This window comes from Furipterus horrens, unplaced genomic scaffold, assembly GCF_987537825.1.
Source record: "Furipterus horrens unplaced genomic scaffold, mFurHor1.1.pri manual_scaffold_2, whole genome shotgun sequence".
Lineage (NCBI taxonomy): Eukaryota > Metazoa > Chordata > Mammalia > Chiroptera > Furipteridae > Furipterus > Furipterus horrens.
In genome coordinates, this window is record NW_028327172.1 from 89,893,095 (window position 1) to 89,908,315 (window position 15,221).

A 15,221-nucleotide genomic window follows, 5' to 3' on the forward strand; every position below is an offset into this window, starting at 1 on the left:
TTAACATTTCATATAATAATGGCTTGGTGATAATGAACTACCTTGTCTGGGAAGCACTTTTATTTGTCCTTCCATTCTAAATGATAGCTTTGCTGGATAGAAAAATCTTAGTTGTAGGTCCTTGCTTTTCATCACATTGAATACTTCTTGCCAGTCCCTTCTTGCCTGTAAAGTTTCTTTTGAGAAATCAGCTGATAGTCTTATAGGCTCCCCTTCATAGGTAACGCTCTGCTTTTCTCTTGCTGCTTTTAAGATTCTCTCTTTATCTTTAGCCTTTGGCATTTTAATTATGATGTGTCTCGGTGTGGTCTTCTGCGTCTAGCTTGTTTGGAACTCTCTGTGCTTCCTGGACTTGTATGTCTATTTTGTTCACCAAATTTGGGAAGTTTTCCTTCATTATTTTTCACATATGTTTTCAATTTCTTGCTCTTCCTCTTCTCTTTCTGGTACCCCTGTGATTCAGATGTTGGCCCATTTAAAGTTGTCCCAGAGGTTCCTAAGCGTCTCCTCATTTTTTTCAATTCTTGTTTCCTCATTCTGTACTGGTTGACTTTTTTTCTTCCTTATATTCCAGATAATTGATTTGAACCCCAGTTTCCTTCTCTACGCTATTGGTTTTATGTGAATTTTCCTTCGTTTCATTTAGCATAGCCTTCACTTCTTCCCTGAAGCAGATCTGTCAAGCCTGTAAGCATCTTTATCACCAGTGTTTTGAATTCTGTGTCTGTTAGGCTGGCTATCTTGTCGCTTAGTTCTCTCACTGGAACCTTGATCTGTTCCCCCTTTTGGGCCATACTTCTCTGTCTCCTCATCTTGATAGGCTCCTGTGTTTGTTTGCCTCTGTGTCTTAGGTAGGGCTGTCTCTCCTGTTACCTTGTAAGGGGCGGAGCCTTAGGTATTTGTCAGTACAGGGCAACCCATTTCACTTCGTTGTGGCGCTGTATGTGGACGAGGGATTTGAGAGGGAACAATACCGCTTGCTCAGCACTCGCCCGTTTTCCAGGCACTTTTCCCACTTTCCTAGGGGATAGGACTGGAGCCTCTCTAGCTGTGCCCTGGCTGTCATTCCCAGAGTGAAAGGGTCTGCAGACGTTCTAGGACCATGAGGCCCTGTAAGCAAGCAGACTCTACTGAGAGACCGGCAGTTTCTTCCTCTGCCCCAAACCCCACTGGTTTGCACCGTCAGAAGCAATGAGGCTTGATTATTCTTGGAACTGGGACCGTGAGCTGCACGGTCTGTTCAGGAGCTGGGAACGCTCTCCAGGTGTCCCTCCTCACTTTTTAAAACGTCTGACTGCACTTCCTGCCAGCCTGCCACTGCCCTCGCTGCCGCTGCCACCACACCTTGTCCTCTCCGCCCGGGCTCCGTCCTTCCTACCTGTCTGGAATTGTATTTCTTCTTCATATCTTTATTTGTTGGACTTTCATGCAGCTCGATTTTCTGAAACTTCTGGTTGTCTCCAGTTTTAAGGTGGTTGTATTTCTTCTTAGTTGTGGAGGGAGACCCAGCGTGTCTATCTAGGCCTCCATCTTGGCCAGAGGTCTTATAATTTTCTTTATGAAAGTCTTATACATCTTTTATTACATGTAATCCTAGGAACTTTATTATTTTATTTATGCCATTTTATTTTTATTTTCTTCAAATTACATATTTTTATTTTTCTCATTATTTAAAACGTGAACATTCTGTAATTCAGCTACAACCTTTACTTCCAGGGCACTTCTTCATTGGGTCTCAAGTTCCTTTTAAATAACAAACCCTTGTTCTTGAAGGCAGTTAGCTTTTCATTATTCATTCTGTCTAAATAACATCAAATGACAAATCCCATAGGGACAAGTATATGTATCCAGTGGTCCCGCACATTCTGAATTAAATTTATCCTGAGTGCCACAGTCTCGGTGCTAGAAATGACCCCTATTTATGCCATTTTAAATGGTAACTATTAAAATCATAGTTTTAAATTATTTATAAAATATGAATGTTGTGTGTTGGTGTAGCAATTTTGAATCCATTCACCTATTACACTGTTTTATTGTTTTTTGCTTTCTCAGTTCTCTTAGATTTTCTTCATGGACAGTTCTATCATCTATATATAAATTTTTTTTTCCCACTACTTTTACCAACTTTGTATGCACACTTACACAATATAAGGATAGCTTTTGAAAAGTAATATAGTCTATACATGTAATTGTACTATATGTATTTTGTTTGTTTTGAGATCAATATCTTTGCTTGAGAGGAGCATTTGCATGTGACTTAAGTGTAGTTTATTGTTGTTGCTCATAAATATGCCACAGCTTGCCCACTGTACTGTTAATGGACACCTGTGTTTACAATTTTTAGTTATTAAATACTTTGTGTATTCTAATAGACTTTTCAGGGCATGAATCTTCATATGAACCTTAAAATTTTTTTTTAAATTTGTTCATTTTAGAGAGAGAGAGAGAAACATCAATTTCTTGTTCCATATAGTTATGCATTCATTGGTTGCTTTTTGTATGTGCCTTGACCGGGGATCAAACCCGCAACCTTTGTGTATTGGGGTGATGCTCTAGTCGACTGAGCTACCTGGCCAGGGCTTGAGTACACTTACCTTTAACCTGACAATATAGTGCTGAACTGTTTTCTAAGTTGGTTTTAGCAGTTTAGATTCCCACAGGCTGTAATGCTGTGGAGACTGACCATGACCACTGTGGAGAATCTACTGTACAGGGGACTAGGTTCAGTGGGTCTCTGGTACCCACTGAGTCTGCCCCTTGAATGTGTTCCATTTGGAGGAGATTGATTGTGTGGTGCTTTTGTGTATCTTGTGGTCTGAAGCTGTCCACCATGTGCACTGGCTGTGGGGCCTCCCACGAGGTGCAGGCCCAGGGCCAACGGGCATGAGCCACAAGGCATTTTGCATGCTACTTGTGCTGGGTGTGGAGGTGTCTGGGAGAGGCCAAGCTGTGAACCAAGGTTGCTGCCGCTAGTACTGCCATGGGGCACACCAAGGGAAAATGCTGCTTGTCTGAGGGGTTTTAGGAACATCCACAGCATTAGCCAAGACAGGCTATTTGTATGTACAGTATTCCCTCACTTATCGCGGGTATTACGTCCTAGACCCCCCCCCCGCCCCCCGCAATAGGTGAAAATCCGTGAAGTAGGAACCTTACATTTATTTTAGTATTGATATATATTTTAAGGCTTTATAAACCTTTCCCACATACTTATAAACTGTTTCGAGTCCTTTATTAACCTTTCCCACTCCCTTATTAACCTTTTCCACACTTTTATAAACACTACTTATGATCTTAAACATATTCTATACTCTTAAACCTACATAACTTTAACAACATACATATACAGTACCGCAAAATCCCGCGATATAATGAAAAATCTGCGAGAAATAATAAGTGCCCTTTGAGCTGCTGCCCCAGCACTATAGCATAGAGCGAGTGAATTCGAGTAAGTCCTTGCATGGGTCCTTTAAGAAGAAAGCCTGGAACTTCCAGCTGAGATGGAGGTGTAGGTAGATACGCTTTGCCTGCTTCCATAACCATAAGAAGGATTACAACTACCTGAAAACAAAAAACCACCAGAACTACCAGATAATCACAGATAGGAAGAGAGGAGCTGGGGCAGAAAGGACGGGGTGTGGTGGCTCTGGTAGTGGCAGTGGCAGCAAAGCAGTGGCTGCAGCCAGCTGTCAGAAAGAGCAGTCACATATAAAAGCCAGGAGGGAAACCTGGGGAGCGATCCCAGTCCAAGGCCAGACTGTGCACCTCACGGTTCCAGTGCCAGGGAACATAAAGCCTCATTGCTTCTGGCTGTGGACACCAGTGGCGGGTGTGGTGGCAGAAGAAACTGCCCGTTTCTCAGGAGGGTCTGTTTAAAGGTCCCCCCATCCTAGAATATCTGCAAACCCACCCACTCTGGTAACCATCACCAGGGCAATTGCTAGAGGGGGCGCCAGTAGCACACGGGAAGTGAGTAAGGGTAAAGTGACAGGAAAAGGGGCAAATGCTGAGCAAGTGGCATTGTTCCCTCTCAGACCCCTCACCCACATAAAGCACCACAAGGTGGTGAAACGGGTTGCCCAGTACTGATAAAATACCTAAGGCTTTGCCCCTTACAATATAACAGGTGCGACAGCTCTACCTTAAAGACACAGAGGCAAAGACAGGAGCTTGTCAAGTTGAGGAGACAGAGCAGTATGACACAAAAAAAGGGAGCAGATCAAGACTCCTGTGGGAGAACTAAGGGGCGAGGAGATAGCCAACCTAACAGACACAGAGTTCAAAACACTGCTGATAAAGATGTTCACAGACTTGACAGACATGATTGAGTATGACATGCATAAGAGAAGTGAAGGCTATATACTAAGTGAAATGAAGAAAAATCCACATGAAACCAGTGGTGAAGGGAAGGAAGCTGGAGTTCAAATCAACTATTTGGAACATAAGAAATAAACTGTCAACCAGTACAGAATGAAGAAGCAAGAACTGAAAAAAAAAAAAACACGAGAGGTTTAGGAGCCTCTGGAACAACTCTAAATGTGCCAACATCCTAATCATAAGGGTGCCAGAAGGAGAACAGTAAGAGCAAGAAATTGAAAGCGTATTTCATGGAAAACTTCCCAAATTTGGTGAAGGAAATAGACATACAAGTACAGGAAGCACAGAGACCCAAACAAGATGGAAACAAAGAATCCCACTCCAAGACACATCATAATTAAAATGCCAAAGGTTAAAGATAAAGAGAGAAGCTTAAAAGCAACAAGAGAAGAGAGTTACCTACAAAGGGGTTCCTATAAGATTATCAGCTGATTTCTCAAAAGAAGCTTTACAGGCAAGAAGGGACTCGCAAGAAGTATTCAAAGTGGTGAAAGGCAAGGACCTACAACCAAGGTACTCTATCCAGCAAAGCTATTATTTAGAATAATAGAAGGGCAAGATAAAAGTGCTCCCCAGACAGGGTAAAAGCTAAAGGAGTTCATTATCACCAAGCCATTACTATATGAAATGTTAAAGAGACTTATTTAAGAAAAACAGGATCAATACTATGAACATTAAGACAACGAACAGAACTATCAACGACAGAATCTTAAAAATTAAAAACAAACAACTAGAACAGGAACAGAATCATAGGTCTCGGGATCATTTGGAGGATTATCAGCTGGGAGATGGAAGGGGGAGAAATGGTGCAGGGATTAAGAAGCATAATTGGTAGGCACAAAATAGATGGGGAGTTAAAAATAATATAGGAGAGGGTGAAGCCAAAGAACTTATATGCACAACCTATGGACATGAACTAAGGGGGATGGAATTGCTGGAGGGAAGGGGGTACTTGGTAGATGGGACTAAAGGGAAAAGAAATTGGGGCAACTGTAACAGCATAATCAATAAAATATACTAAAAAAAAAAAAATAAGAGAAGGAAAGGTAACTGTGTAACTTTTAATTTCATGCCCTTTATTAGTTATTCCTGAGGACAAGCAAGGTAGCATTGCTATTACCAGTCATACATTTCTGATGATGAGCAAGGTGTGGCAATGCTTTGCCCAGTATTACGGGAGACTTTTGGATATCATTGGTTAAGAAACTAACATTGCAAGAAGCCTTTGAACATCATTGGTTTAGAATAGTACAGGAAATGGAGAAGCCAAAGAGCTTATATACATAATCCAAGGACCTGAACTAAGGGAGGGAAGTGGATTGCTGGAGCGAAAGGAGGTACCAGGCTGAGGGGGGCAAAGGGGAAAAAAATGGAAAACTCTTAATAGCATAATCAATAAAAATATACTTAAAACTAAAAATAAAATAAATTTACTGTGGTGAAAAAGAAAAGAAAGCCTAGTATTCCAGGGGCCCTTTGTATTGCTCAACCACTATTCTTGTTGGCTTTTACAGCCAGAAGTTATGGAGACTTCTCTTTCCTGTTCTGGACCCCTGGGCTGGGGGTGGGGGGTGCTGTTATGGCATTGGGTTCCTTTATTCCTCAGTGGGGACCTCCAAAGCCAAGATACTCCTTTTAATATTTAACTGACACACATGGGTGTGGGACTACCCAGTTTCATGTCTCCTCCCCTCCTACCAGTCTTGATGTCGTTTCTTCATTATGCCTTAGTTGTAGGACCTCTGTTCAGCTAGATGGTGGTTTTGTAATTAAGTTGTAATTTTGAGGAGGTTGTGGGACGTTTGGAGAACCTCATTTACCTACAGCTGCCATCTTGACTGGAAGCCAGATTAATGCTTTTTATGCTCTTCTTTAAGAAAATTTTCTCTATTGCGAAGTCATGAAAGATAATTTTCTCATTATATTCTAAGGTTTTATAGATCTGCCTTTCACATTAGGTCTATAACCCATCTAGCTTTTTCTTTTTGTATGTAGTATAGTGTAAATTGAGGGTTTAGTTTGATTTGTTTTTTTCCCTAGATGTATCCACAATTGTTCCACCGCTATATTTGGAAAAAATAATTCCTTCATGATTTGTCAAGGGTCCATGTAGATCTGTTTCTAGACTTTTCTGCTTCCTTAATTTATTTGTCTTTTCCAGATACAAAAAAATCTATGTATAATGGAAGGCACTAAGATGGAATAAATGCAAAGTGTCAGTCATTATAACAAATACAAAATTGACTAAACTCACAGTTAAAATACTAAGATATTTACATTGGATTTAAAAAATCTAGCTATATGTTCTTTAAAAGACACCCATTTAAAACATAAGAACTCAGCCCTGGCTGGTGTGGCTCAGGGAATGAGTGCTGACTTGTGAACCCAAAGGTCACTGGTTTGATTACCAGTCAGGACACATGCCTGGGTTGCAGGCCAGTTTCTGGGTTGGGGCACGTGAGAGTCAGCCCATCAGTGTTTCCCCCTGCACATTGATGTTTCTCTCCCTTTCTGTCTCCCTCCCTTTCCGTCTTCTCTAAAAGCAAATAAATAAAATATTGATAAAAATAAAACATAAGAGTTCAGAAAAGTTGAAAGTAAAGTGTGGTAAAAGAATTATCAGGCAAATTCTAACAGTCCTGCATTTATATGAGAAGAAAAGGTGTCTCCATCAACTGCATGTTTGCTTTGTTCAAGGCATCTCTGCTCCTGTCCCCTACTGGTTGTTAAAAGTCAATGCCTCACCCTGGCTGCTGTGACTCAGTGGATTGAGCGTCGGCCTGCGAGCCAAGTGTCCCTGCTTCGATTCCCAGTCAGGGTACATGACTAGGTTGCACATCAGGTCCCCAGTTGGGGGCGCGAGTGAGAGGCAACCACACAGTGATGTTTCTCTCCCTCTTTCTCCTTTCTCCTCTCTCTAGAAATAAAAAAAAAATAAACAAATAATTAAAAAAATAAAAAAAGTCAATGCTTCCATCACTGAGATTTACCTCTTAGGGCATCCGTCTTCTTGTTTCCGCCCTTGAGAATTTTCTTGTTCTGTCGTGGAGTAAGCCATGCATTTATTTAAAAGAAACTTGTCCTGACTGGTGTTGCTCAGTGGGTTGGGTGTCCTATGGCAAATGGAAAAGTGGCTGATTGGATCTTGGTCAGGGCATATGCCTGAGTTGCAGGCCAGGCCCCCAGATAGGGGAGTGGGAGAGGTAATCAATCAATGCTTATCTCACACATTGATGTTTTTCTCCCTCAGGAGCTTGCCATATTTCATCTACTATTTTTTAGGCATTTGTGTGGATATCTCCCCATGCCATGCCTTCTTGCTTCAATTGTTTAGTCTATTTATGTGTTTGAATCATTAGCCTCCCATATTGTTTAAAGAATCCACCCTTTAAGGAGACCACTAAAAATGTAAAATGATTGCCTGTGGGCAGAGAGGTTACTGTATAAGCCATTTCTTTCTTTTTAAAATACATTTTATTGATTATGCTACTATAGTTGTCCCATTTTTTCCCCCTTTCCCCCCTGCTACCCCGTATACCCCCTTCCCTCCAGCAGCCCGCCCTCCCCAGCCCCAGTTCATGTTCATGGGTCATGCATATAAGTTGTTTGGCTTCTCCGTTTCCTATACTGTTCTTAACATCACCCTGTCTGTTCTGTACGTACCAATTTGTACCTCTTAATCTTTGCATCTTATGCCCCATTCTCCCTCTTCCCCCTCCCAGCTGATAACCCTCCTAATATTCTCCATATCTATGATTCTTTCTGTTCTCCTTGCTTGCCTAGTTTGTTTTTTAGATTCAGTTGTTGGTGGTTGTGAATTGATTGCCAATTAAGTGCTCATAGTTTTGACTTTCTTTTTTTTTTCTTAAGTCCCTTTAACATTTCATATAATAATGGCTTGGTGATGATGCATTTTTTTAGCTTTCCCTTGTCTGCGAAGCACTTTATCTGCCCTTCCATTCTAAATGATGTCTTTACTGGGTAGAGCAATCTTGGCTCTAGGTCCTTGCTTTTCATCACTTTGAATACTTCTTGTCAGTGCCTTCTAGCCTGCAAAGTTCCTTTTGAGAAAGCAGCTGACAGTCGTATGGGAACTCCTTTGTAGGTAACTATCTGCTTTTCTTTTGTTGCTTTTAAGATTCTCTCTTTATCTTTAACCTTTGGCACTTTAAATATGATATATCTTGGTATGGTCCTCTTTGCGTCCATCTTGTTTGGGACTCTCTGTGCTTCCTGGAGTGTATGTCTACTTCCTTCATCAAATTAGGGAAGTTTCCTTTCATTATTTTTTCAAATAAATTTCCCATTTTTTGCTCTTCCTTTTCTCCTTCAGGCACCCCTGTGATACAAATGTTGGATTGCTTGAATTGTTCCAGAGGCTGCTTACCCTATTCTCGTTTTCTTGGATTCTTTTTTCTTCTTGGTTTTCTCATTGAATGTTTTATTCTTCTTTATGTTCCAAATCATTGATCTGATTCTCAGCTTCAGCCACTCCATTGTTGATTCCCTGTAAATTTTCCTTTATTTCACTTAGTGTATCCTTCAGTTCTGCCTGGGTCCTTTTTATGCTGTTGAAGTACCTATTGAGTTGCTTGAGCATGCTAATAACCAGTGTTTTGAACTCTGCATCTGATAGATTGCTTATCCCCATTTTGTTTAGTTCTTTCTCTGGAATTTTGTTCCATTCTTTGATTTGAGCCATATTTCTTTGTCTCCTCTTGGCGGCCTCCCTGTCTTTGTTTCTGTGTATTAGGTAGAGCTGCTTTGACTCCCTGTCTTGGCAGCTTTGCGTGTTGTAGAAAAACGCACCCGTAAGATGGGTGGGGCAGAGCCTTAGGTAATCACACTGCTGTGTGGCTTTTTGTGGAGGAGGGGTCAGAAAAGTGATAATGGCTGCTGCATGGCCTCTGAAGTTTTATCCAGGAGGAAGCTGTCCCCAGCACTTGCTCTAATGCCAGAAACGTTAGTTTCTCCCCATATGCCACTGGTGCCCTTCCAGCTGCTACCCTTGTGCTGGAGCCCAGAGGGAGTGAGTTTGTGTAAGTCCTAACTTCGTTGTGGGCCCTTTAAGAGGAGTTGCCTGAGAATCCTGCAGGTTCTTCCTCCACCCCAACCCCCACTGGTTTTTACAGCCAGAAGTTATGGAGACTTATCTTCCTGGCACTGGAACTTTGGGCTGGGTGGTATGGTGTAGTGCTGGGATCCCTCGCTCTCAAGGTATCCCTCCCGATTTTTATCCACCACATGTGGGTATGGTACTGTCCATTCCATGTCTCCACCCCTCTTACCCGTCTGGATGAATGTGACTTCTTTAATGCCTTGGCTGTTGGACTTCCATACAACTTGATTTTGTAATGATTCTGTGTAATAGTTGTTTCGTAGTTTAGTTGTAATCTTTGTTGTGGTTGTGCGAGGAGGCGAGCTGTGTTTACCATGCCTCTGTCTTGACTAGAAGTAGATCATTTCTTATATTATTCTCCATTTTTCACACTTCTGCAAAAGCACATATTTTATAACTTTTTAAACTTAAGGAAATTGTCCTTAAGATTTTCCAAGTAATAGCCCTTCTTTTCCATTTGTTTCAGGTGGTGCGGTTGTGTCAGAACCCAAAGCTGGCGCTAAAGAATAGCCCACCTTATATCTTAGACCTGCTGCCAGATACCTACCAGCATCTTCGCAGTATCTTGTCAAGATATGAGGGGAAGATGGAGACACTTGGAGAAAATGAATATTTTAGGGTGTTCATGGAGAACTTGATGAAGAAAACTAAGCAGACCATAAGCCTCTTCAAGGAGGGGAAAGAAAGAATGTATGAGGAAAATTCTCAGCCTAGGTAATGGAGAATACTACACAATATTTATTCAGGTCTGTGACTGCTTGAATGGGTAACACATAGAAATTTGAGTTGGTTTTAATTTTATGTCAACAAGAATGCAAAGTTTACATTTGATTTAAAGGTGTGCTTTATATAAAAGGTTACTTTTGCAGATAGTGAACCATCTCTAACTTCATTAGGTTTATCTATGAAAAGTCAGTGACTTTTAGTGAGGAAGATGAGTTGGAGGCAGTAGGTCCTTCAGGTAGACCCTGAAGATCATGGAAATTTGTGAATTGGTGAGAGTTTGAAAGAGGTTGTGGTTAAGCTGTGGTTGGGAGTAAATAACAGAAGACCAGATTTTGCCAGAGCTGTAGCATATTAGGTAAACTATAAGTATGGGATGTAGTGTTGATTATTTTCTCGGACGCTGAAATAAATCTGGCAGGCAGGATTATTGGCCAGTAACGAATGGAGGTCTGTGCTCTGATCATCAGCGGAAAGCGGGAAGCCTCATCCTCTTTTTATTAGGATTTCAAAAGCTACCAGAACAGGGGGTGTGACATTCCAGCCAACAATAGAAGAATTTTACAAGTGTAAGAATTCTTAGTGTCATCAATATGTAAAATACAGCCAGGGTAACTCCTGGTTTAGCTAGCACCTACCTATCAAGGAAGCAAGGCAGACACACTAATCCTCAAGGCCAGCTCTGTTTTAAGACTTCATTAACAAGGAAGCAGATGGAGTACACAACAGAACCTGTTTTACCCAGGATTCCACGACTCAGTGGCCTCGACAGCCTAAAGCTGAAGGCGGAGACAAGAGTTGCTTATCATCTCCTGAGTCATGGGATGCCACCTGGGTGGAGGGGCATGAGAATGCCCCTACCCAGAGATCTGTCTTCCTGCAACAATGGGATAATAAAAATTAAGCCAATAGTTTAAATAACTTTTTAAAATAAAACATAGTGAAATGACATTTATTTTATAGGTAAACTAACTTTTCAAATAGAATAGATATTGGCAAATGCAATTAATTCAATAAATATTTGAGGGATCACTATGTTCTTTTGTACTTTTTAAATGCTAAAAGCTATATTTGCTATCCTATGTTATTAGCTTGGTGTTGTAAGTTAACATACTAGGAGAGAAATAGGTTGATTGTATATATGGGTATAGTTGTATTTGGTTTTATCCACTGGGAAGTAAATATTTACTCATTTAAAATAAGTAAAAAATTAAATTCAATAGCTTCTAGGAGAATAAATTACTCTTGAGGAGTGACTTCAATTAGGGCGACAGTAATTTCTGAGGGCATTAATTTGGCATGCATTACTCGAGCAAAAACTTACTAAATGGTATCCTTGTAGCCTACCACTCCTTTCACTCTGTTGTTTTAAATTCTGGGAACCCTTGTATCTCACTTAACATTTTATTCAGATCATTATTCATATTACTTTTACTGCCACAAATTACTCAGGTTTGGTCCAAGATATCAGTCTTTTTCTTCTTAAAAAGATTTCTGGTGACGAAATTTAACATGTAAGAACCTTTGTAACTTCTAGTTTATATGAAAATGAACTTCATTCCTTTTTAATTATTTTGATTTCATGACTTTTGTTAAAACCTTGACTTTATGGACCTTAGCTAACTAGTCATTTGTGTTGTTGAGTTTAAACAAAGTAATTTTAGTTTATTAGGTATAAGAACTTTGAAAACTTATCATCTACAATGAACTAGGTTCTGTTTAAATTCTAGGAGGTGAAAAGAAGAGTTCAGCATTCAATTATGATGTAATGTGATAAATGCTTTAATAGAGATATGTACAAAATGCTGTGGGAACAGTTTTTCTTAGTGGCATCAGGGAAGGTGGCACAGAGAAAGTTATTTGAGCTAGATTTTGAAGGGTAGGAATTTTCTAGGTAGAAGAGTGAAGAAAAGGCTTTTAACACAGTGGCATGAAAAGCAGGGTCCATATGTTTAAGGAACATGAGCAATCTGGTTTGGCTATAATGGGGGGAGATAGATAAGCTGTAAATACAGATTGCAGTGAGATTGTAAAGGACCTCTAGACCTTCTCCAATAGTAATAGGCTGCCATAGAACAGTTTTTCTAAAAGAGCATTTTTATAATGAAATAAGAATTATAGACCTTCTGGTCTTGGAACATTACTGAACATTGTTTAACATTTTTTTCATGACTGGTAGTTCATCACTTAGAGGCAGTATAGTGTACTGGTTAAGAGGATGGACTCTGAAGCCTATTGCCAGAGTTTGAATCTTAACTTTTACACTTACTTAGCTATGTGATCAGTTTCCTCATCTGTAAAATGAAATAATAATAGTACTTTCCTTGTAGGGTTGTTGGAAATTATTAAATGAATAACTAAATGTTTAGTACTTAGAACTAAGTAATAAATACATTAAAAATGAGAAATGGATTAGCTCTTATTATCTTAATCATCACCATTATTTTCATTAATATAAACATAGATTATTGTATCTGGCTGTGTATCTGTGATACTGCCAGAAACTAAGGAAGACCAATTTGCCCTTACTAAATGGCTTTATACTATGCTTGTAAGTTCTTTTGCCTTTCTTAAAGTGTTACTGTCAATATTGCTTGTCTGTATCGATTTTATTTCCTCTAATATGAAACTTTTAATTCACAATGGGCTTTGAATGTACACATCCAGATTCAGACAAATTATATGTAAAGTGAGAATAAAGAAATTTCAGGTGAGAATCAGATTTTAAAAAAAAAGATTATTTACTTTTAGAGAGAGGTGAAGGGAGGGAGAAAAAGGGAGTGAAACATCAATGTGTGATAGATACATTGATTGGTTGCCTCTCACATGTTCCCAACTGGGGGCCTGGCCTGCAACCCAGGCACATGGCCTGGCCAGGAATCTAGCCTTTTGGTTCACAGGCTGGCGCTCAATCCACTGAGCCACACCAGCAATGGCCTAGGTTTTTTTTAAATAAAGGAAAATACATGGTTTTACTCTATGATCTTTGTGATCTGTGTTTTGGTTGCTTAGAGGCTTTTTTCCTTATTGAGTTCTTGAAATTTGAGATATAGTTCACATTCCATAAAATTTACCCCTTTAAAGTATACAATGCACTGGCTTTTAGTGTATTGACAAGATAGTGCAACCATCAGTGCTGTCTAATTCCAGAATATTTTCATCACTTCAAAAAGAGAACCTGTATTCATTAACAGTCAGTCCCCATTCCCCATTCCCCATTCCTGTCCCCTGTCAAGCCCTTGGCAGTCACTAATATATACGTTCTGTTTCTCTTGATTTGCCTGTTCTAAAAATTTCATACAAGTAGAACCATATAAATAGAGCCTTCTTGGTCTGGCTTCTTTCTTTTGCATGTGTTCAAAATCCATTTATGTTATAAACAGCATGATTAGTACCTCATTCCTTTTTATGGCTAAATGATATTTCATTGTATGGTTATAGACCACATTTTGAATATAGACGTTTGGGTTGTTTCTACTGTTGACTATTATGAATAATGCTTCTATGAACATTTGTGTACATGTTTTGTGTGGCTCTGTTTTCAGTTCTCTTAGGTATGTACCTAGGAGTGAAATTGCTGAATCATGGTAATTTAATGTTTACCTTTTCGAGGAACCCCAGATTATTTTCCCTAGCAGCTGCAAGCAATGTATGAGGGTTCCAATGTCTCCCCAAAACTGCTATTGTTTATCTTTTCTTTATTATAGCCGCCTTACTAGATATGAAGTGGTTAATCTCATTGTGGGTTTCCTTTTCCTAATGTGAGCATTCTTTCATGTGTTTATTGGCCATGAAATATCTTCTTTGGAGAAATGTAAATTCAAATCCTTTTTTCATTTTTGAATTGGATTATTTGTCTTTTTATTGTTGAGCTGTAAAGGTGCTTTACATATTCTGGATACTAGACTCTTATAGGATAAATGATTTTAAAAACTTTACTGCCATTCTGTGGGTCTTCCTTTCACTTTCTTGATAGTATCATTTGAAGCACAAAATTTTTGAATTTTGGTTAAGTCCAGTAATTTTTCTTTGGTTATTTGTGCTTTTGATGTCATAGCTAAGAAACCATTGCCTAATCCAAGGTCAAGAAGATTATGCCATGATCATTTTGAATTCTTGTTTTTTCTTTTTGTTCTGGTTGAATGTTTATTTCTTCCTCAAGTTACAAATCATTGGTTTGAATTGTGGCTTTCTTCCCTTTGTTTTCTGTGGATTATTCTTTATTTCAATTAGTGTAACCTTCATTTTACTATTTCACTTAGTATAACCTTCATTTCTTCCCCTTATATTTTTGCTGTGCTCAAGGAGTTCTCTGAGCATCCTGATAACCAGTGTTTTCAGCTCTGTATCTGATAAGTTGGCTATCTCTGTTTTGCTTAGTTCTTTTTCTGGTGTTTTGTTCTGTTCTTTGATTTGAGTCAAATTTCTTTGTCTCCCCAATTTAGCAGCTTCCCTGTATTTGTTTCTGTGTATTAGGTAGAGCTGCTTTTACTCTCTTAGTAGTGTGGCCTATGTAGAAAAGGTACCTGTAAATTGTATAGGGTTGAGCCTTAGGTAATTGCCAGGGCCAGGCAAGCCACTTCACAGCTTTGTGGCTGTGTCTCAAGGGCTCAGGTAGGGGAGAATGCCACTGTTAGCTTCTGGCAGGGTGCCTGGCGCTTGCCCCATTTTGAGTCACTTTACCCCCTTCCCATGTGCAACTAGCACCCTTCCAGCTGCTTCCTGGGTGGTGAATTCCAGAATGGGTGGATTTGTGTACATTCTAACACTGTGCTTGCCCTTTAAGCGGCAAAAGTCCAGCAGTTTCTTCTGCTGCCCCAATCCCCCCAGGTTTTTACAGCCAGAGGTAATGGGACAGGGGGGCGTCTGTCTTCCCAGTGCTGGAACCCTGGGCTGTGCAGTCTGGCTTGGGGCTGGGATCACTTACTCCTAAGGTATCTCTCCAATCTGTTCTGCTGCCATTGCCTTTCCGCGTCATGCTGCCTCTCTGCCTATCTGCATG

General features: G+C 39.9%; 1 protein-coding gene and 1 pseudogene across 1 annotated transcript in view; one reads left to right on the forward strand and one right to left on the reverse strand.

The window, feature by feature from the left end:
• CBL (Cbl proto-oncogene) overlaps window positions 1–15,221 on the forward strand; it is a 137,392-nt gene that overhangs the window by 31,429 nt on the left and 90,742 nt on the right. The window contains exon 2 of the mRNA XM_090266099.1: window positions 9,963–10,210. Within this exon, the coding sequence (XP_090122225.1) occupies window positions 9,963–10,210 (248 nt within the window). The remainder of the gene's footprint in view (window positions 1–9,962; window positions 10,211–15,221) is intronic.
• Window positions 1,707–7,435, reverse strand: LOC150019064 (NADH dehydrogenase [ubiquinone] 1 beta subcomplex subunit 1 pseudogene; annotated as a pseudogene).